This window comes from Oryx dammah, unplaced genomic scaffold (genome assembly GCF_014754425.2).
Source record: "Oryx dammah isolate SB20612 unplaced genomic scaffold, SCBI_Odam_1.1 HiC_scaffold_13, whole genome shotgun sequence".
NCBI classification, from domain to species: Eukaryota; Metazoa; Chordata; class Mammalia; order Artiodactyla; family Bovidae; genus Oryx; species Oryx dammah.
The window spans coordinates 50,824,653-50,845,040 of NW_024070197.1; the positions used below are offsets into that span (position 1 = coordinate 50,824,653).

General features: G+C 63.5%; 1 protein-coding gene across 1 annotated transcript in view; it reads right to left on the minus strand.

Moving 5' to 3' along the window:
- ZFPM1 (zinc finger protein, FOG family member 1) overlaps positions 1-20,388 on the minus strand; it is a 61,513-nt gene that overhangs the window by 13,307 nt on the left and 27,818 nt on the right. The window contains exon 4 of the mRNA XM_040253709.1: positions 2,278-2,411. Coding sequence (XP_040109643.1) covers positions 2,278-2,411 — 134 coding nt within the window. The remainder of the gene's footprint in view (positions 1-2,277; positions 2,412-20,388) is intronic.

Sequence of the window (20,388 nt, forward strand, 5' to 3'; positions counted from 1 at the left end):
CAGCCTCACACCAAGTCTCCCCAGGCTGACCTGTGCCCTGGGCCCAAGGAGTACAAGAACCTCCAGAGGGGAGGCTGCCGGCGGGAGGGGAGGGTCTGGGGGTGCAGGGTGCAGTGGGGATCCTGGGGCTCCAGTCCCCCAGCCCCACCTTCAGGGGTGTCTGCTCTTTGGTCCTGGTGACTGTATCACGTTACCTACCCTCTTGGGCCTCAGTTTTCTCATCTGGACATTTGGAACAGCAGTACCTCCCTTAGGCAGGGCTGGAGAAAATGAGGGGCCAAGTCTAAAGACGGGCGCCTAGCAGTTGCGTCTGGAACACACAGCTGTCCCTTGGAAGGGGCTAATCTTCCCCAAGGAAGGAGCGGAGGGAGAGGTGGGGTCCTGCTCAGGACAGACGGAGGGCGCCAGTCAGCCTGCCTTGTGCTGTCACCACTACGGCTTTTCTCTGCACTAAGAGTTGAGATGTGACAGTCACGGAGCTCCCATCAACGCCCCCCTAACAGCTACCCTCTTGAGGGTAGGCTGCCACTTGCATCCCTCCAGTGACAGGGAGCTTCCTGCCTACAGGGACTGTGGTAAGCACCACAGCCTCAACCACACAGTGGAGCCAAAGGCTGGCTCCTTCCAAGGAGCTGAAATCCACACTGGAGCTCTTGCTGCTTGCTACCTGCTTGGGGCCATGGGACAGGAGGGTCGCCCTCCACAGGGTGCTGGCCATGCTGCCCTGGAGGCGTGGCCTGGAGTAATCGCCGCACGGAAAGCCGGCTTCCCCGCCTTCCAGACGAGCTGCTGCTCTGCCACCCTCTTCACTGCCAGGAGTGCAGGCTCAGGCCTCAAGGACCCTACGGGGCTCCCGTGTGTCCCCTGGAGGTTCCCCGGGCTGAGGAGACAGCGGCTCAGAGAGGCGGGGCAGACGGCAAAGCAGCCACAGGGTGGGAGACTCCAGGGTCTGACCCTGTGCCATGGGGATGGCCTGGCCTTGAAGGTGGGCACCCTGCGTCCTGGGCCAGCCTCCCACCACCTCGCTGAGCCGTCTCCAAGCTCCTGAAGCCCGGGTCCCGATTTTGAGACCTCTGCCCCAGCGTGACCCACGGCCCAGGCTTCACTTCTCACCAGAGTGGCTAGGGGCCGTGAGCCACCGTCGGAAGGGCATGCCTGGGGATTCTGCCCATGCTCCCTGCCAGCCCTGCTGCAGGCCCTGCGCCTGGGCCTGGTTTCCTCTGCAGAGAAACGGGCTCTGTTGGGTTGGAGCCGATTAGAGCAGTGGGGAGGGGGAGGGGGCAAGCCCACCCTCACAGCCCCGCACTGCCACTGACCAGCACTACAGGGCACCTGCTAGCACCCTGGACCCAGCCTCACCTGGATGCCATGCTAGCAGTCGCCAGGGCCCGGGCCATGGCTGCGCCTGCGCATGTGGGGCGCCGGGGCCCGGACTTGGGGGCGCCAAGCTGGGTGCTGCCTGGCCTTCGAGGCCAGCGTCACCACGGCTGGAGGTGTTTCCTGAACACTCATCGTGTACAACCTCCCTCCCCACCCCATTCCCACCACAGCAGGTGCCCACTCCACCGCCCATACACCAACCCACACAGGTTCTAAAGTGAGCACTTGTGCCCCCTGCGAGAGGACGCCGCACCGGCTCGCCTTAAGGAGAGGGCACCTCAGAAGTAGCCCTGAGACAGGTGACATGTCCCCCAGTGGTCATCAGCCCGCACTGGAGACGCTCGGGCACCGACAGCGCCCTCTCCTGTTGTCAGGAGGACCCACAGGCATGGGATGGGATGCATCGCTCACCCTGGGTCGCAGCTGTATCCAGAAACCCACCTCCCTGGCCACTGGGGGTGGCCCCACCTGTGAAGCCCAGTGCCGGGGCAGCGCCGCCCGCCTGCCTGGGCACAGGCCAGGCCCAGGCCCCACCACTCGGTTCCTTGCTGCTCCCTCCCCTCAAATGCCCTTCCCTTTCCCTGCCTCACCAACATCTACTCCTTCACCAAAGGCCCGCTCAAAGAACCTTCCCCCAGGCAGCCCTTCTTTGATCACCCTGAGGGCTACAGCCCCACACCACCTCCCCCAGGCAGCTCTCCCTGTGCTCCCACAAAGTTACCTCTTCCCTTCCCTCCTGGTCCCAGCACCTAATATCTGTACCTCCTGACCTATTTCAAGTCGAGAGGCAGGAGCTCCTGGGCAGGGGTCTAGCCCAGGCCTGGCTCAAGGATTGAAGGGCCTGTGCCCTGGGCTGGACACTGCCTTGGCCCATGCGGCTGAGATTGGGCTCCTTACCAGTTCTGCCTGCCCGGGGGACGAGGCTCTGGTCTGGATGCTCCCGCGGAACGGGCCCCAGGACAAGCCCTCCATGAGGCTGCACCGAGCCCGCACGCCCCTCTGTCCATCTTGCAGCAGTGGCTCCAGCTCGTCTACAGGGAGAGACATCAGAGGTGTGAGGAGGGCCTGGTGTCCAGGTTTAGTCCGTCCTTGCAGCCCCCCTCAGCCAGGAGCATTCAGGGGACTGAGGGCAGAGGAGGGCGGGCGACTGAGGGCAGAGGAGGGCGGGCGACGGGCGGGTGGCCCTGTGGCCTGGCCCAGGTTACGAGGGTGGTGCTGGGTCCTGGGGGCCAGGCCAGACCCTGTGCTCAGACCTTTTAGGGGGGATGGGCAGGCTGCAGCAACCAGACAGAGAGGGGTGCCTGCCACTGGATCTGAGCAGGTGGCCACAAAGCTCGGGGACCACGGCTGCCGTGTTGGGATGCATGTGCCTTGTACAGCTCAGGACGCGCACACAGAGCCAGGTCACCCCGTCTGCCTTACATGGGGGCAACACTGCCAAGGACGATGCCGACGAGACTCACCTCCCGTCCCGCCACACAGTCCTCCCAGCCCCCTCCCGTTGGCTTGAGTCCCAAGATCTGCAGAGCGCACACGTGCAGGCAGCTGTGGAAATGCTGGTTTCCTACTGTGAGTCAGGGACTGCATACCTCCCACCTCCTGGGGTTGGGGGAAGGTTGAGTGAGTCAATCCTCTTAGCACCTGAGCACAGGGCCCAGCAGGGGAGCCGGGACAGGAGCTAAGTGTCCTGCCCCCAAGGTCCTTGGCACAGCCAGACCGTGTGCACCCAGGTGGCACCATCACTCCCTGAAGGACCCCGCCCACTTTCAGGAAAGGTCTGGACCGGATTCCTGCTGTAGCCCTTGGTCAGCAGCTGCCTTTCTGAGCAGTCTGCTGTGCTACTGGGGGTCGAACGCTCTCAGGCTGAGGCCGCCTGTGCTGTGGCCGGGGCGGCCACTGCAGGACTCTGTCCCATGGATGTGGACTGCTGGCCTCTGCCAGGAGCACCCCCAGTCTCTCTCACGGGGCAGGACTTCAGGGTTGCACAGTGTCTGCAGTCAGGCTCCCAGGCTCAGCTGGGCCTTGCCACATGACCCACATAACCTCGTGGGGTGGAGTATAGGGCAACCCCTAAAGACACCTGCACTGCAACCTGGGGGTGGGCCCTACAGCAAACGACAGGTGTCCTCGTGAGAGGGACAGAGGAAGAAGCCCCTGTGAAGAGGGGGCAGGGACTAGCATGACACAGCCGCGGGGACACTGTCCCTGGAGCCTCGGGGAAGAGTGCGACTTCCAGCTCCAGAGCTGTGAGAGTAGATTTCTGACATTTCAAGGCACCAAGGTTGTGCGGTATTCCCCAGGAGAGACACACGTGGCAAGTTACCCGCCCACTAGAACCGGTGTCCTCACCAGGGAGGGGATGATGGTGGCCACGCCCCCACAGGGCAGTCCCTCCCCAGGCCACACGCCCTCTGCCCTGGAAGGCAGGGCCACCTCGTCCCTTGGGTGCCACCTAGGCCTACAGAAGCCTCATGTGGCCTGGCCTGGACCCCGAGCAAGCACTGCTGTCGGCCCCACTTCCTGGATCCCTGATCGGGCAGGCTGTGGCCTTAATGGGCCCGATTATCAGATAACTGCCGGCCTAATGGCACAGATAACGTGCAAATACGCCAGGAGGCCTGGCTAAAACGTTCTAACTGGGTCCTTGTCTTCCACGGGCCTGATAAGGTGGCAGGGGACCAGGATGAGGCCAGGAGGCAGTGCCCTTTATCGGCCCTGTGGGGAGGGGCAGAGGTCGCCCCGTTGCTCTGTGGCCTGCCCACAAGGGGCTGTGTCCTCCATCGCACACCAGGATGGCCTGGGTCCTGGCCAGGGCTCCGCAGGGTACTGGCCAGAACCCGGTCACCGGTTCCTGCCCAAGTGGCCCTGTGACGTCAGCCCTTCCCTCGTTCCCTCCCCCAGTACGGATGAGGAAACAGGCCCCGAGAGGTGGTGAGGCTGACAGAGGGAGGTCAGGATCTGAGCACATGCCCCTGCTCTCCAGGGCGTACCTGGGTCTCTGGTGCTCCACTTGGATGGCCCCAGGGGTGGGAATGTGGGGAGCAGAAGAGGCTGCCTAATGGCGAGCTTGCTGGGCCCTTGTGGGTGCTGCTTCTGAGGCTGGGGGGAGCCCACCAGGGTTAGGGTATACTGCCCATTCCTCCCATTGCCCCCACTGGAGGCAGGGGTCAAGGAGGAATCTTTCCAAGCCCCGATGTGTGGATAGCCAGAGCCTTCAAGCCTTGTGGGGTCTGCACGCTCACAGGCCTCTAGAGCAGGGAGGCCCACGCCCCTCTCTGGGCTTCAGTTCTGCTGCTGGGGCCACGGACAAGCCAGGGAAAGTCCTTTCACTGCCCGGGGCCTGTTCCTGGTTTGTCAGGCTGGGGACCCCTGTAGGAGACAGTGCTGTCCATCCGAGGCCAGCACCTACCTTCCTCAGGGGAGGAGGAGCAGGAAGTTGTTTCAGTCTTCCTAAGAGTGGTCGAGTCCCACCGAGACCTGGGGACACAGCGGGGACGGGGGTGGCTGGCCCAGGTCCCCCTCCACGGGCGGGATGGGGTGCAGCCCTGGGCCCCCAGTTGCCCCTGACTTGCTACAGCTGTGGGATCCTGAAGCCCCTCTAGCCCTGGCGGCCTCCTGGAAGAAGGGGCAGAGCACCCACCCACACTGCACCACAACAAACTGCCAGCTCCCTAATCGCACCCCAGCGCTGGCGGCCCCCACTCCCAGATAACAGCATGGCTGGTGCTTCCCGTGGCACCCGCTCCATCTCCTGGGTATCACGCACCACCAGAGAGGACGGCTCCTGATAAAGGCAGCCGTTCAGCACAATGAGGTAGAACTCACCACTTTGGGCTTGCTGGGGGCAGGCCCAGGCCTGGGAAAGGCATGGAGGCCAGGGACCTGAGCGATGTGAGCTGGGGATCAGGCAACGTTCCATCAGAACCCACTTCCCTAGTCCTGAGAGGCTGGGCATTAGAAAGGGTACCCCATGTGGGCAGAGTCAGGGCCACAGCAGGTACCTGGCTTGGTGGGGTGAACATGGCTAGATCTCAGCCTCAGCTCACTCAGTGCACTTGTGCAGTCCACAATCTGTGCAACTGTCCACTGGTGATGTTCAGCATCCAACCACTCAGATAACCTATTTCCAGCTCCCAGTCCCTGCCTAACCCCAAGCACAAGTCAAGCAGGTGTTAAAGCCCAGTTAGCACCTATCAGAGACCCTTTCCCAACCAGAAATAAAACTGTATCCAAAAAAGTGGGGTGAGGGTGGGTGACGCCACCTACTCCTGGCAGACTAGGTATTCGGTGAGAGCTCCATTCAAAACTGAGAATGAATTAAAAGTACAAATGAGCAAAGAAGGGGCTGGGGGTGGCAGCTTACCAGGTGAGTGACAGACAGGAAGACACAGCTATTTTTAAATGGCCCCTAAAGCTCCAGAGGATCTAGACACTGGTGGCCTTGGAGATGGTCAGCTCCCAACCACACTCACAGGAAATGTGGAGCCAAGGAGGCCCAGGAATGCTCAAGCCACAGTGTGAGGCCTGGCTGGGTGGGACCAGAACCATCTTTGGACTTAACAAAACCCCAGGCAGGTACCTGGGGCAGAGCTGAGGGTGGCACATCCTCCCAGACGTGGATGGCGGTGGCATTGCCACTGGTGGGCCAATCAGGGTGGCTTCCAGGTAGAGGTGTTCTCCGCCCTGCGAGCCTCCTGTGACCATGTCTCCATCTCCTCCTCCCAGCTCCAGAGAAGCTGGAGCAAGCAGGGCGGCTAGGACTCCAGCTCCAGTAAGGTCCTGGCGGAAGCCTCCCTGGCCTTACCTACCACGGCCCCAACCCCACAGATGGACAGTGGGGGAATGATGCCATCTGCCCTGAGAACTAACGTGGTCCTAATGGAGGGTCCTGCTTCTGTTTATTGAGCCTTAGCCCAACACTTGCCATAAATCACAGGGATTCCTCCCAGCCATACTGAAGCTGTCCACCCCCAACCCCCACCCCAGGCGTAAAGGGGGAATGAGGTTCAGAGAGGTTAAAAGACCGGCTCAGGGTACACAGCTGGCTGGTGGGATTTGACCAGAGCCCTAGCACGTTCCCAGTCAGGGGCCTGACACCCTTTTCTGGGTCTTCCTGGGTGGAAGCAGGAGGCGATAGAGAAGAGAGGGCGGGGAGAGGCTGCTGGGGGGCAGTGGGCAGCCCCTGCTCTCCTGTCGCGGGCTGGTTCCTCCTGGTGTGGAGGAGGGGTAGTCCTGTGTGGCCTGGGTGGGCCTCCCCAAGGGGGTCGGGCCATCACTACCGGCAGTGTCAGGACAGAGACTAATTTATTCTGGCAAACAACCCCAAACACATTATTTCCAGAACAAACATGCCACGCTGGGATTCAATTTCACTCCCAAAGCATGTGTGAGAGTCCCAATGAGAAAATTCAGCCTTTGCATATTTACATGATTTAAACATCTATTTAGGTCTCAAACCACTTCAATGGCATCCTGAGGGGCCAGAGAAAGGAGGCAGGACTGAGCATGGCCACCCCAGACCCGGTGTGGGAGCCCAGCAGATGGGGTGGCGGCTGGGAGCACTGGGGTCTGGAGCCTACAAACAGGCCAGTCCAGCCACTGCCTGGCTCTCGCTGAGCCTTGGGTCACCTGCTGGGCTGGTGGCTCCGAGAGTAAAGATGGTGCCAGTCAGCACATGGGCCTGGCACGTCCCTCCCCTGCGCCTGGGTGTTTCCACACCTTTGGTCCTGCCAGGGCTGCGGAGAGCTGTCCTCAGTCTCAGCCCTGCCCCCAGCTCTGTCCCACAACCTGGAGTCCTTGGCGGCCTCCAACAACAGGCAAAACAAACAGTGAGGAGGCTCTGGTCTGGCTGCGCTTCCTGCTGGAGTGGCCCAGAGAGCTCAAGCAACCTGCTTGAGGCTGCTCAGCAAGGGCTGCCGCCACCTGGCCAGACCCAAGCTCCTTCTTGAGGGAGGATCCGGGGCTCCAACCCAGACCATCTGGCTCCGGAGCCCACAAGCTCAGCCACCGCCAGGTCCGGCCAAGCCACGGCCTGCTGGCCACTTGGCAGTTCCGACCGAAGGGCCCCGATGTCCGCAGGAGTGTCTGTGAGCCCAGGCCTGCTCCTCGCCCTGCTGGCTGGCCCCTCCTTCCAGGGGCCAGGCTCCATTTGTGCTAATGGCCAGTGGCCTCCAGGGTACAAAGGCCAGCCGCCCGGCAGTCCCCGCCCTGAACGGTGGGCTCTGGGATCGGTGTATGGGTGCCCACCCTGGGGTCACTGCCAGAACCTACTTATCTAATCGGCCTCATCGCTCCCGCCCGGCCCCGCCCTGCGGCTCCCGGGGGCCAGCTGGCCCCGGCTTTGTCGGGAGCGGCCCTATCTCAGGGATCACGCTGTTTGCCTTTGATAAAAGTCACAGAAAAGGGAGAGGAGTGAGAGGGAGATGAAGAAAACCCCAGAGTGAGCAGGCTCCGCCCTGGCGGGTTCTAGAAGTCTCCAAGGGCCTGGTCCTAGAGCAGCACGTACCGCACCAATGTGCAAGCAGGCCCAGAGGGGGTGTGCACCTCCCTCAAGGTCACACAGTAGGCCAGGCGGTGGGGTTAGCCTGACCAGGTGGAGTGTGCACCACCAAGGCTGTGGGGGCCCATCTGGACACGCAAGACCCGGGGCTGGTCACCTTCCCTCCTGCATTGTGGCCGTGGAGTCTCTGGGCTGGGAGGGGAGGGTCTGTCCATGCCGGTGCCAAGGCCCTGCCCGTGTGTGGCTCCCCTGTGATCTGGCTGGAGGGGCAGACTGGGCTGGTGGACGGCAAACTCCCATCATCTCCTCGGAATGCTCCCAACCTAGGTCCTACCTGCCGGCCTGCTTTTGATTCCTGTTTACAGACGTGGCAACATGGCCCAGAGGAGGGGACTGGGGACAGGCCAGGAGGGGGACCCAGGTCCTGCAGCACAAGCAGCGCTGTGGGATGTGCCCGAGTGAGCCAGCGAGGTCAAAGTGCACGGTGGACAGCCAGCTGCTCAGCAGGAGGCCCACATAGCTGCTGGAGCCATGTGGCTTCTCCCACCCAGGCTGGTGCCCCAGGCTGGGTGGCAGCAAGACTCTCACCCTGGCTACTGACAGGCTTGGTGGCTTTCTCTAAGCTTTCCCACCCTCTAGGCCTCAGGACCAGAAGATGGCCTGGATCAGGCCACACCTGAATCCCAAAAGGGGCAGAGCTTGATCCTAACCCTGCTCTCACCAGTGACCATGGTACCTTTTGGACAGACTCAGGCTCCCAGCTGTGACTCATGAGGACAAAGTGTCAAAGGGACATGGTTAAGCTTTGGGGTAAAACTGGTGGGGTCTATTTCTGCCACTCATTGTAAGGCGAGGAGAACATGTCTTGGAGAGGTCATGGGATGGTCTTAGGTCACAGGGCCAGCAAGCAGCACAGGAGGGTGAAGCCCAGATCTCCCTAACCCCAACCCGCGACCCCACCCAGGCAGTATGTTCTCGCTCACAGCAAAGCCAGCACAAGGAGAGGCTGAGCACTCTGGGCCCTAGGCGATCCTGTCTCTGTTCCACAGGGGAGCTTGCGGGGTGGGAAGCCTTCCTGACACCAGTCCTGCACACAGGCCCAGCCCTGGAACCCTGGGCCCACAGCCATTGCATAGCCAAGATGGAAGGAATAACCTGAAGCGTGCCTTCTAGATAAGACGGCTCAGGGAGACACTGGCTCACAGCAAAGCCACTTGAGTGCTTGGAGGATTAGTGGCTCTTTGGGGCCGGGTGAGGGTTTCCCCTCTGCCTCCAGCCTGGGAGCCCCCAGGGAGCCCCTTAGAGTACCTGGACCCTGGCAGGAGAGCCTAGAACCAGCAGAAACAGCTGGAGGGGCTGGGACCTGGGGGCACGTATGAAAACGGTGACAGGCTGCAATGAGTTAAGAACTATATGGCATACACCAGGGTCTCTGGCCTCGTGGGGGTAACTGGATGCTGAGACAGAGCCAGGCTCTGGTTCCCATGGGACCACGACCTGCTGGAGCCCAGTGCTGCCTGCGCCCCTCGGCCTCAGATGCCACCCTATCCTACACCCACTCTAGGGGCTGAGCTCCACCAGATCTCCGCTGTGTAGTTCACGTTAGCAAGGGTGCAGCTCTGGAGCTGTAGCTGTAGCTGTGACCAAGATGATGCCCAATTCACTGACAGGGAAAGTCAGATGAGAGGACTCCTGGGAGCTGCCCCCGTGGCCCCTGCATGCCATGGGGCGCACCGCCGCTCGGGGGTCTCCCACTTGTCTGCCAGCCTGGTGCCCTCTGCCAGCACCCGAGTTCCAGGCTGGGCAGAGGCTGAGCCTCCGTGGAATGAGGTGGCCTTCTCATTCCAGGCCAGAGGTTTTCAAAGGGCTTTGAGCCCAGAAGCTCCTTCCCAAGAAGCTGCCCACAGACCCTGCACTCACAGCGGCAGGTGGTGGGGGCGGGGCTGGAGCTCAGATCCAGAGGACCCCTCTCAAGCCCCTCCCTTGGGGTGGGGCACACCTGCCCCTACACCTGCCGCCTGGGTGGCTGTGTCTCATGGGGCCTGCCTAGCTCAGGGTGGAGCAGGCAGGCAGGCAGGCAGGCAGGTTCCCCGGAGCTGACGGCAGAGGGGGCTGGTGGGGCGGCATGGAGGCCCGTCCATTGTGGGCCGGTGGTGCCAGGCACCACAGGGCCTGGGCCAGGGAGGGCCCTTCAGGGGGCAGGACCCTGGACACTCTGGCTGGGGGCCTCTGTTCCCAAGTCCCCTCATGCGTGCAGCGGGGGTGCCTCTACCAGCTCACTGTGCCCTGAGCTGCCTCCAGCGCCAAGGGGCCCACGTGTGCATTTTAGTGACTCTCAGTCTCTCCCTAGAACGTATCCACTGGGCAAGGACACTGGCAGCTGGCTGTGTCTGAGAGTGCCTGGGTGCAGCCCACCCTGTGGGCATCTGTCTGCAGGACGGTGGCAGGGGGGCGGACCTGGGGCTGAGCACCCGGGCCCTGCTGATGAGCCACAGGCCTGGGAGAAGGAGCAGCTGGTCGTGTGGGGCTGGGGGGGTGAGGTGTGCCCCCCACGCCCGCCCGCACCTGCCCTGAGCCCCCAGATGCATGGAGGCCCAGAGCCACCTCTGGGGCTCCTGCTACCCATCTGTGAAAAGCTGGCACGTGGGATGGGCGAGGAGAAGGACATGCTGGCCCCTGGGCCTGGAGTCCACTGTGGACTGGCCCCACCCACCAGCGGGTGACGCCAGCCCCCAGGTGCTGAGCCCCTGCCCCCCACCCTGCCCCCGCCAGCTGGTGCTGTGAACTTCTCTTCCTATCGCTGGGACATCGCTGGGATTATTGATTTTTTGACACAGAACAACAGCCTATCTCTATCGGGCTGAACCCTGGCCCCGGCTAATGGCAGACTGGGACTGCCTGGGGAGAGCCAGCAGTGCAGGGCGGGGCCAGCCTCACACCAGATTTCTGATGGACACCCCTCGCCCACCGGTCCGTGGGGCCCCACGGCCTCAAAGTAGGTGGCCGCATGGTCTCTCCAGCCTTCCCAAAAAGCTTAAAAGAAAAAAAGAACTGTCCTGGTCTCCAGACCTCAGTCTTCCCACCTGCGGAGTGGGCAGAGGGCCTCAGCAGCTCTGGGCCCTGGGACTCTGATCTCGGGAGAGACCCTGTGGCCTGAAAAACGGTGGGCGGGGGTCCCTGGCTCTCCCTAGCCCTGCCTGGTCCTGGAGGGGTGGGCTGGAAGCAGGACCTGTGATAAGGTAAGGAAAATACCTCCTGTGCAAATAGCTTATCAGGCTCCTATCAGCCTGGGTGTCCTGGCCCCGGCCCTGTTTTCCAGGGGCCAACGCCACCCAGGGCCTTTCTTTCCGACCGGCTTCCAGCTCACCACCTCTCAGTCGGCCCGGCTGGCCCCGCTGCCCCCTGTGCCCCGGGGCCCCACCCACCTGCCGCTCGGGCGCTGTCTCTCTACTGTGAATGGGCAAGAGCGGTGGGCATGAAGGCAGCTGAGGCTCTAGGCCAAGGCTGGGTGGTTGGGAGGGTAAAGGGAGGGTGCCCACCCTGCCACTGCCAGGGGCCCACTCTGGCCTTGAGGGCAGTGGCGGGCACTGAGGTTGGCCAACATCATCGAGGAAGTTGCCACGCTACACCACCCCACAGGGCCAGCCCCTAGGGAGTAAGAGTCTCCCCTGGGAGAAGTGCTGGCAGACCCTGTGTGAGCACCCTTGGGCCACTCCGCCTACGGAGGAGGCTGCGCCTGGGGAGGGCTGTGTCACCCAAGGCCCCAGGGCTCTGGGGCACTGGCCCAGGGCCCCTGAGGATGACCCAGCACGAGGCCGGTCCCGGGAACTGTGAGCCCCTCTCAGGAGCCATGCGGACCTGCAGACGCCTGCTCCCAGGACGCGGATGACTCAGTCCTCAAGCTACCACGTGCCCTGGGGGTGGTGATTCTCTGCGTTCACAGAGGTGGAGACCGAGGGTCAGAGGGGATCTGGCCACGCAGTGCGGTGGTGACTGAGTTCAAGCCCAGCCCCTGATTCCTGTCCAGTGCTCTGTTCTTCCTGCCCCTGTGTGTGTGTGCACACGGGGGGCGGGTGAGGGGGTGGGAAGGGTGGGGCAGGGGCCAAGGAAGAGGCGGCTTAGAGGACAGAAGGCCCTGCTTCCTATACACAGCAGGACCCGGCCGGCCCCAGCTCCAGACACAGAGCTCTTCTTTAAGCCTCTGCCCAGGAGCCTCCAGGGCACCCCTGCTGACTCTCCACAGAGCACGTGTGTCTGCACTCCACGGCTGGGCTCCACCGGCTGTCTGCCTCGGGACCCGCACCACTCTCATCTGCTGAAGTGATGGCTCTTCCCCTCTCTGTCAGGTCCCGGGCCCGCAGGGGAGGCAGAAAGGCCCGGGACCGGGGAGGCGGCGGTGGCAGTAGGCACACCACAGCACAGCAGGGCATCTGTGCGCAATCCATTTCTTTGGGAGTCGTTTCTCTCCTTTCGTGCGGACATTTTGCAGAGCAGCAGAAATAAAAACATTGATGGCTTACTATCTTCCTCACGCGGCGATGACTATCCACACCACCACACCACCCTACGCCTGTCTGCATTTGAGATTATTTTTTCTGGGGTAAATTCCTAGAAGTTGAACTGCTGAGTCGAGGCAGGGGCATCTGAGCACCCTGAGGCGGCTCTGGCCTGAGCACCTGGACGTGTGTGAGCACTCACGGGGCTGCGGTGACCAACTTGGCACCCACTGCCCCCAGCAGCTCCCGGCCCCATGGAGACCACAGCGGACCTGGGACGCAGGCTGGCTGGCTAAATGCCAGCGCCACCTACCCGAGGGGCGTGTGATGGGGTCGGGGAGGGGTGGACACAGAGGCTCTGTCTGGAGGGGGAGGGGTGGCCAAGGCAGCAGGACGCCTCCCCCTTACACACAATATGCCCCGATAGCATCGCTCATTTCAGGCCCCGCTTGGCCCCTTCGGGCAGGATATGACCAGCCCTCGAGCCGATGGCAGCCCCTTTGTCCCATCTCCAGGCACCGATCTTATCGGTCGCGTCCACTGCCATAGTAATGGAAACGCGGTGAGGAAATAAGAAGTTAGCGCGCAGACAGAGCAGTAACAATAAATAAATAAATAAGGAGCCCAGCACCGCACAGGAGGGGCGCAGGGACACTGTTAGACCGGGAAGGCCGGGTGGGCGGCTCCCCTCCTGGTCTGGCCGACCCTCTGCAGCTTGCCTCCCTCACCTGTCAGGTGGGCCGGCCAGAGTCGCCCGCTCCCTGGGCTGCAGGGAGATCCCGAGACGGACAAAGCCGGGCATGAGGGCAGCCCTGCCCCGGTCTCCCTTAGCCCCCAGGGCCGTGAGCCCCAGGTCACCCCAAGGTGCCCCCCGTGCGGGCTTGGAGGGGGCCCCACGTCACACACACCGCTCTGCCACCCTGCCTGCTGTCCTCAGCCCTCCTGGCTCCTCCAGATGGCCCGAGCGTCCGGTCCCCCGTCCCACAGATGCGCGGCCCATGTGCCAGGCCACATACCCCAGTAGGAGTGGGCACGGCGAGAAGTCAGTCTGTCCTGATGCCCGTGGTCAGTGGGTACCCCCCAGCCAGGAGTAGCTGGACAGTCACCAGTGCTGGTGGCAGTAACCGCGGCCGTGCAGGTCCCTCGCCAGCGAAGGCGCTGACAACAGGGAGCGGTGCGGCCCTGACCGCCTGCCGTGAAGCTGGCCCGGTGTCGGGCATCCTGTGTGTGGCCTGTGCATTACACGGGAGGTGGCGGTGGGGGGAGGCGAGCTGCGGCGTCCCAGGCCACAGTGGGCCCAGGAGGACGAGGAAGCACACTTCCGGGAGGGGCTGCCCTCTCCAGGGGCTCCAGCCAGGGCCCGGTGGCCCCGCACCCCTGATGTCTGGAGGCCCTGGCGGGACAGGCGGATGCTCAGACGCCCGGCCTCGGAGTTGGGGGCAGCCAGGGCAGGAAGCGGGCGGGAGGGCGGAGGAGGAAGCCGGCTCGATTAGCACTCGCGGCAGAGATAGGCGGCCCAGCCGCAGATAGCCACTCCCGGAAGGCGGTGAGGTCAGTGGCCAGGCCTGGGCCCCCACCCGCAGCCGGGAGAGGGGGATCTGGGCCTGGCCACACTCCCCGCAGGGCACCCCGCGCCCCCTCCATCTCCGCTGGCACAGGGTCCACACCTGCCCACCAAGTGTCCTGGAGAACCCTGTGGGGCTGGGCTGGGAGGTGGGACTACAGGGCCCAGCTCCAGGCACCCCGCGTCTCTCTGGGTCTCAGTGTCCTCACCTGAAACACGGGAGCACGGTGCCTGCCGCCACATTTCGGGGTGAGCCTTTTCACGGGTCTCTTGTGTCCACACCAGAGCCCCTAGAGTCCACTCACCACAAAGCCGCTGGGCTGGCCTGAGTGGTCTCCCCGCCAGGCCCAGCACCGGCCGCACAGGTGGGCCGTCTTCCCCGGTGTCCACGGAGCTCCTGGTGCAGACCCCCGAGGGAGAGAGGTATGCACCCCTCACCACACGTGCCCTTTCTCGGTCGCCTTCCCTGATTAACTTCTGGGCCCCTGCTGACCGCTCTCTGCATAGTCCACGTCCCCGGGAGGACTGAGGCTCCCCCAGGGTCTGTGACAAAGACTGGCACACAGTAGGTGCTCAATGAATGGAAATGGAGTGAGTGGGCAGGCCGTGTGGCGGGCAAGTCCAACGGGATGGTGGGCAAGTCTTGCTAAAGAGCGGTCCGTGGATTGCCGGCCCCGCTCATGGGTTCTGGCCCCCCGCCGAGTGACCCGAGGCCTAGGCCTTTGTTGGAGCGGAGGTTGAAGTCAGAACTGGGCCAAAGGGTGGCTTCTACTAGCCGGTGAAGGACCACTGACCACGGAAGGGGCTGCTCAGGGCTGAGGGGTCAGCAGCCTGGTCTGGGGGGGATGGGCCATGGCCTCAGCCCCCCTCAGGGTGGCAGGGGCGCAGGCCCTCTGCTCAGGGACCTTCTGGGGTGTTGTGTGTGGCCTGGCACCTGGGCCTCTGGTGCCCGCTGGGCTGCACACGACACGGCATCCACGTGGACCAGGCCAGCCAGAAGGAGGGACCTCGGGCTCACGGCCCCCGCTCAGCCTTGGCCCTGGGGCTCTCCCACAGGGCCCTGCTGGCTGGGCGTTCAGGCCGCTCCCCTAGCCTGGGGACTGATGCCCTGGGGAGGGGGCTTGAGAGGGGGTCAAGGAAGAACTCAAGGGGGCCCGTCAGGGTCACAGCCAGCCAAAGCCTGGGACCCTGAACCCCATTTCCACGGAAACCACCTCAGAGTGGGATCCTCCTGCTCTCTCAGACTGTCCCGGTCAGGGGTCCCCAGATGGCAGCCGGCTCCCCTCACTCTTCTGGTCTTTGCTCAAATGCAGCTCAGGCCGCCCGACTCAGAACTGCCCCTCAGTTCATTCCAGAGCCTCACCCCCTCAACTCCCCTGGATATGTGATGCCTTTATTTCTTTATTATTTAGTCTCTGTCTCCCTGATCAAAACAACAGCCCCCTGGGGGGCTGGGATGATGCTGGCACTGAGCAGGCGCAGGAAGCACGGGTTTGTTGAGCGAATAAACGACCCCCTTCCCTGGCCCACTCCTGGGCTGCAGACCCCCACTCCTTGCTCCTAATGGCCCACGTCACACCTCCCCTTTCCAGCTGGCGGTGTGTGGTAAACACCTGGGAAGGATGGTCTCTGCAGAGACCAACGACCCCCTCCTCAGTGCACCCCCCTCCCTGCTGCTCCAGTCCTTATCCACTCAGCTGTGAAGGGGGTCAGGATGGGTGGAGGGCCCTCTGGACGGGGGTTGGGAGTGGTCTCAGGGAACACGTCTCTCTGGGGACATCTGCTGTGGAACGGAGGTGGCTCCTGACGGAGCTCCTGGCTCTGGTCTCTGGAGCTGACCCCAGGCTGACCCCCACCACCCGCCGTCGCCCCCTCCTGTGCCCCTCCCCCTGCCCGCTAATCTAAGATAAATGGGCCTATTGGGCCGCAACTCCAGGCCCAGTGATAACACAAAATAGCTGAAATGATTTTTCCCACCCACACATGCCGAGCGGGCGGGAGGGGCCATGCGGCCAGGCCGTATCAGCCCATCTCCCCGCTGTCCATCAGGACGGGCTGTCCTGCCTCAGCTGCCTGCCCACCACCGCTGCCCGATAACAAACCTTGAGGTCTGCAGAGAAACTCCAGGCGGCAAGATTAGTCCACTGAGTGCACCCAGACGGCCAGTCCGATGCCCTTGCGCACACTTCTGGGCGAGAATGCCGGGCTTCCGGCAGACCCCTGGGACCCTGCACAGAGAGGGAGCAGCTCCGGGGCCCAAGCGGAAAACAGCAGCTGCCACACCCGTCCCTGCTCCCAGAGGTGGTGTCCATTAGCCCAGGCTCCACGCAGCAGCCAGCCAGACACCCTGCTTCACACCCACCCCATGTTACGGCCAAGGCAGTGGAGGCATCTCACTACAGTCCATGGCCTTGAGCCCAAACCCTGACCCATCCGTGGCCTGTCCTGTCTCTCCCCAACCCCGCTCCAGCCACGCCCATGCTGTCCAAACCTCAGGGCATTTGCACGTGCCTGTTCCTCACCTGAACACCCTCGGCCCACTCCAATGTATTCTTTAGGCTGCACCTTGGGGGTGGGGCATACCTATGGTGCTGTCCTGGCCTGACCACCTGGCTGTCCCCTCTGCTGACCTGCAGTGTTGTGGGGACATGGCCAGCCTTCCCATCTCAGCCTCAAGAGCCCAGGATGAAGCTGAGAACCAAGAACATGACACCTCATGTTTGGTCATCTGAATTTTGTCTTGTAAACAGAGGTCACCAGGAAAGAGTTCCAGGCCCCGATACACTTACAGGTGAAGGGACCCTGTTCCTGGGGCTCTGACCACATTGTCAGGTCATGGGCCTGGCCATCTGTGGAGTGCAGGCCACCCTCAGGGCCACTTGATAGCCACCAGAGCTGGTGGGGAGCCCTGGGGTCCCCTAGGTTCACCCTTTCACTCCCCAGCTACTCACTGCCCCTGAAGTGGACAGCCCTGCACTCAAGGGTGTCTGGACCACGCTGCCTCCTGGACAGGTGCACGGAGAACTGGATGGTACGTGCTCACGTGGTCTGCCCCAGGCAAGTCCCTGTGGGGAGGGGACCCCCACGAGGTCTGGCTGCAGAGGAGGCTCTCGGGTCCCCGGGGGCCCAAACCCCCACTCACTGCTCCCTCTGTTTCTCATGCCCCGGCCAGGAGGCTGAAGCCACGCCAACCACCACTGCAATGGGGGCCACAATGTGGGTGATAGGGCCAGGACCCTCCACAGTTGAAGGGGACCCTTAGGGCTCACAGCCGCCTCGGGGGCTGCCTGTGTGCCCAACCCTCTGCTTTTCCTTCATGTTAACTGTGGAGGCAAAGGGGGAGCCTGTCGCTGGGGCCACGGAGCAGAGGCAGGGCAGGGCTGTCACAGATGCGAGGTGGGGATTTCAGATTATAGCTCCCAGCCATCTGCATATCGGAATTCTAAACAGCCAGCCCCTTGCACAAACAAGGTCATTTCAAAGATAAAAACACCCGGCTCCCCGGGTCCCTGCCGTCCGCCCCTCTCCTCTACCCTCTCACTTGGGCTGGTGGTTCAACAGGAGATGAGAACAGAGCCAGGCAGGGCAGCCCCCTGCCCAACACCCCCTCTCCATTGCGGACTGTAGCCGCCCCACAGACTCAAGGCCAGGGGTAGGTCCCTGCTCTGCTCTCATTCACTTTCCCAGTGGCAGCCCCAAGGGACCCCCTCTCTTGGGACCAGACCCCTGCCCGCCGCACCCTGCTCAGGACCCTGGGGTCCTGGCGCGGGCTGTGCCTCCGGCTGGCGCTCTCCTCTCCCACATCCACACGGACCTGCTGACCTCAGCACCTTCGTGCCTGTGAGCCCCTCGGGGTCACTTTTCTGGCGAGAACCCTCCCCTCCTAGACAGTCCACGGAGCTGGTGGTGTTTGGCTTCCATGAGGATGGGGGTGCCCCTGCCCACCTGGTATGGCCTCCACACCAGCCTCACCCCCAGTACTGCTGTCCCTGCCGCTCGGAGGAGGGGAGCGACCTCTCTGCGGACCCAGTCCAGACCCCGGGCTCCTGACGGTCAGCGGGGACCCCTGGCCAAGGTGCCCGTTACCAGCAGGGGCTCCTCCCTGCTCCGTGGTCTCACACAGTGGCTTCTCCCCCAGACCCTCCCTGACCCAGAGGCCTGGGCCGCCCCAGCAGATTTACAGCACCCAGTGGGGAGCTGGCTCTGCTCTGTGTGCTCATAAAGATGAGGAAACCAAGCCCAGAGAGGTCAGGAAAACTGCCACAGTCACTCAGCAAAGCTGGCTCCAGGCCTGGGCAGGCAAGTTCCGGCTTCTCAGCACAGCCGGGGCTGGACGGGGTTCCCGCCTGAAGCAGCTGCACTTGAGAAGTAGCCGCCGGCAGCTGACAGCTGACGACGCTCGTGAAGTCTGAAGTGAAGCGACCTCCGGAGCGCCTCCCCACCTGTTTCTGGAGCTCTGGGGTCATGGTGGGGTTGGGGGAGCCGGCGTGGGGAGGAGGGAGCTGAGTGGGGCAGTAACGAGGCTGGAGCTGACAGGCCCCTCACACACCCTGCGGCCCAGACTTCGCTGTGTGTGTGGTGCATGTCTAGGCCCCCCCGGGAAGAGAGGCTGGAAGGCCTCCCTTCTGCCTGGGCTGGGGGTGTCTCCCGGGGTCTTTGCTCAGGGCCTGGACCCCTGCAGGAAGGACAGCTGCACCAGACCCACGCGTGGCTGGAGAGAGGCATGTGGCCCAGCCTTTCTGCTGGGTCGAGTCACCTGCCCTGGGACCTCGCAGTCTCGGCCCCCACCTGGAATGGGTCTGACCCAGGAGCTGTCCTGGCCAGCAGAAGACAGTGGCCAGAAAGGCAGGCCGGGGGGGGGGGGGGCAACCCCCTGCCAGGGCCGCACCAGGTATGTGTGCAAGCCCTAGGCCTCACATGGGAGATGGAGGCTCAGGGTCCAGCCAGTGGCCCCCAGAGCCAGGCAGGACAGGGTGCGCGTGATTCCGGCTGGCCTGACAAGCCAGGTCCCCGGGGTGGCAGTCCTCACGTGGGATGGGGCAGGAGGAACAACTGGATGTCGAGCGATCCTCAGATGGGGAGGGGGAGACGAGCACAGGCAGGGGGTCAGCGGGACAGTGCAGGAGGGGCCAGGGAGCCACCAGAGCGCCAGGACCTGGCGAGGCGTGGCTGCACACCCCTTCCCCTTGGCTGGCCGGACCCTGGGCTGGGCACTGCCCTTGGGGACGCTGATCCAGCCAGCCCCGGCAAGGCCTGCCTCCCATCGCCAGCAGGACGGCCCCTACAAGATAAGAGCCCATGGGGCCTCTCTGGCTTCCCGGCCAGGCGATAAGTGTGGCCTGTTTGGGGTCTGATAGAGGACGGCCACCACGGCGGTTGGCCAGCAGCCGCTTATCGGCCCATCGCTGCCCACTACACAGAAATTCCTATCTGCGGGGGCCGACAGGGAGCACCCCCCGTGGCCCCCAGAAGATGCAAATAGCGCAGGAAGCTCCCGGGTGCACCCATCCGAGCCTCGGCCCCCACAGCCACCCTGGGGCCAGGCCCTGACCTCCAGCGGCCTCTGCCTTGCCGTCCGTAGAACATGGATACAGATGCTAAGAAGGCCGTGGGGTGGGCGGGGGCCGACACAGGACAGCTGGGCAGGCATCCACATATGCACAGCCCGAGCTCCAAAGCCGGGCTGGAGTCTGGTGCGCTGCCTCCAGGCAGTGACGTGGACCGGCCCCAGGGCTGCTCTGCGCCTGCCTCAGGGGCTGGTGTGAGGACAGCCCATCCCCGTCGTCCCCACGGTCACGCTCCAGACTGCAGCCTCAGGGTCCAGTCCCTGGACTGGTGGTGGTCCCTGGAGTGTGGGAGCTATGGGGCCAAGGCAGGGCTGACCTGGAGTCTGTAGGTGCCTTGTTGTTACCTCGCCCTAGACCTGGGGAAACTGCGGCAGCAGAGTGGGCCCCAGCCCCCCAGCTCTGTCCCCTGTGTGGAGAGGCCTGGCCCCGCAGGTGGGGGTCCAGCTCAGCTGTGCCCGACCGGTGGTGTGGGCTGCACAGATGTGTGGCCTGAGGCCTGTCCCTGACCAGGTGCTCTGTGTGCAGAGAGGGCATGCTGTGGGCTCGGCCAGCTGGGGCTCATGGGGCCCCTCCCCGCCTGTCACTGGGTCACCGAGGTGATGTGGGGGCGGCCAAGGAGTCCTGACAGCAGTGGGGTGGCTGTGCTAACACCCCTCCCCGGACTGGGCTAGCGTGGGAGCCCCAGCCTGTCTGGCCCAGGGTACCCTCTGAGTGGACTGACTCAGCCCTGGTCTTGAGTCTGTGGTCGTGGCTCCCATCCTGGTTGTGCCCAGTGGCCAACCCTGCCCTCTCTGGGCCCCAGATGCGCACATACGGCAAAGGTGCCAGCAGGGAGCCCAGAAGACACACGAGCCCCTCATCTCTTTGGCGCCCTGCAGACAT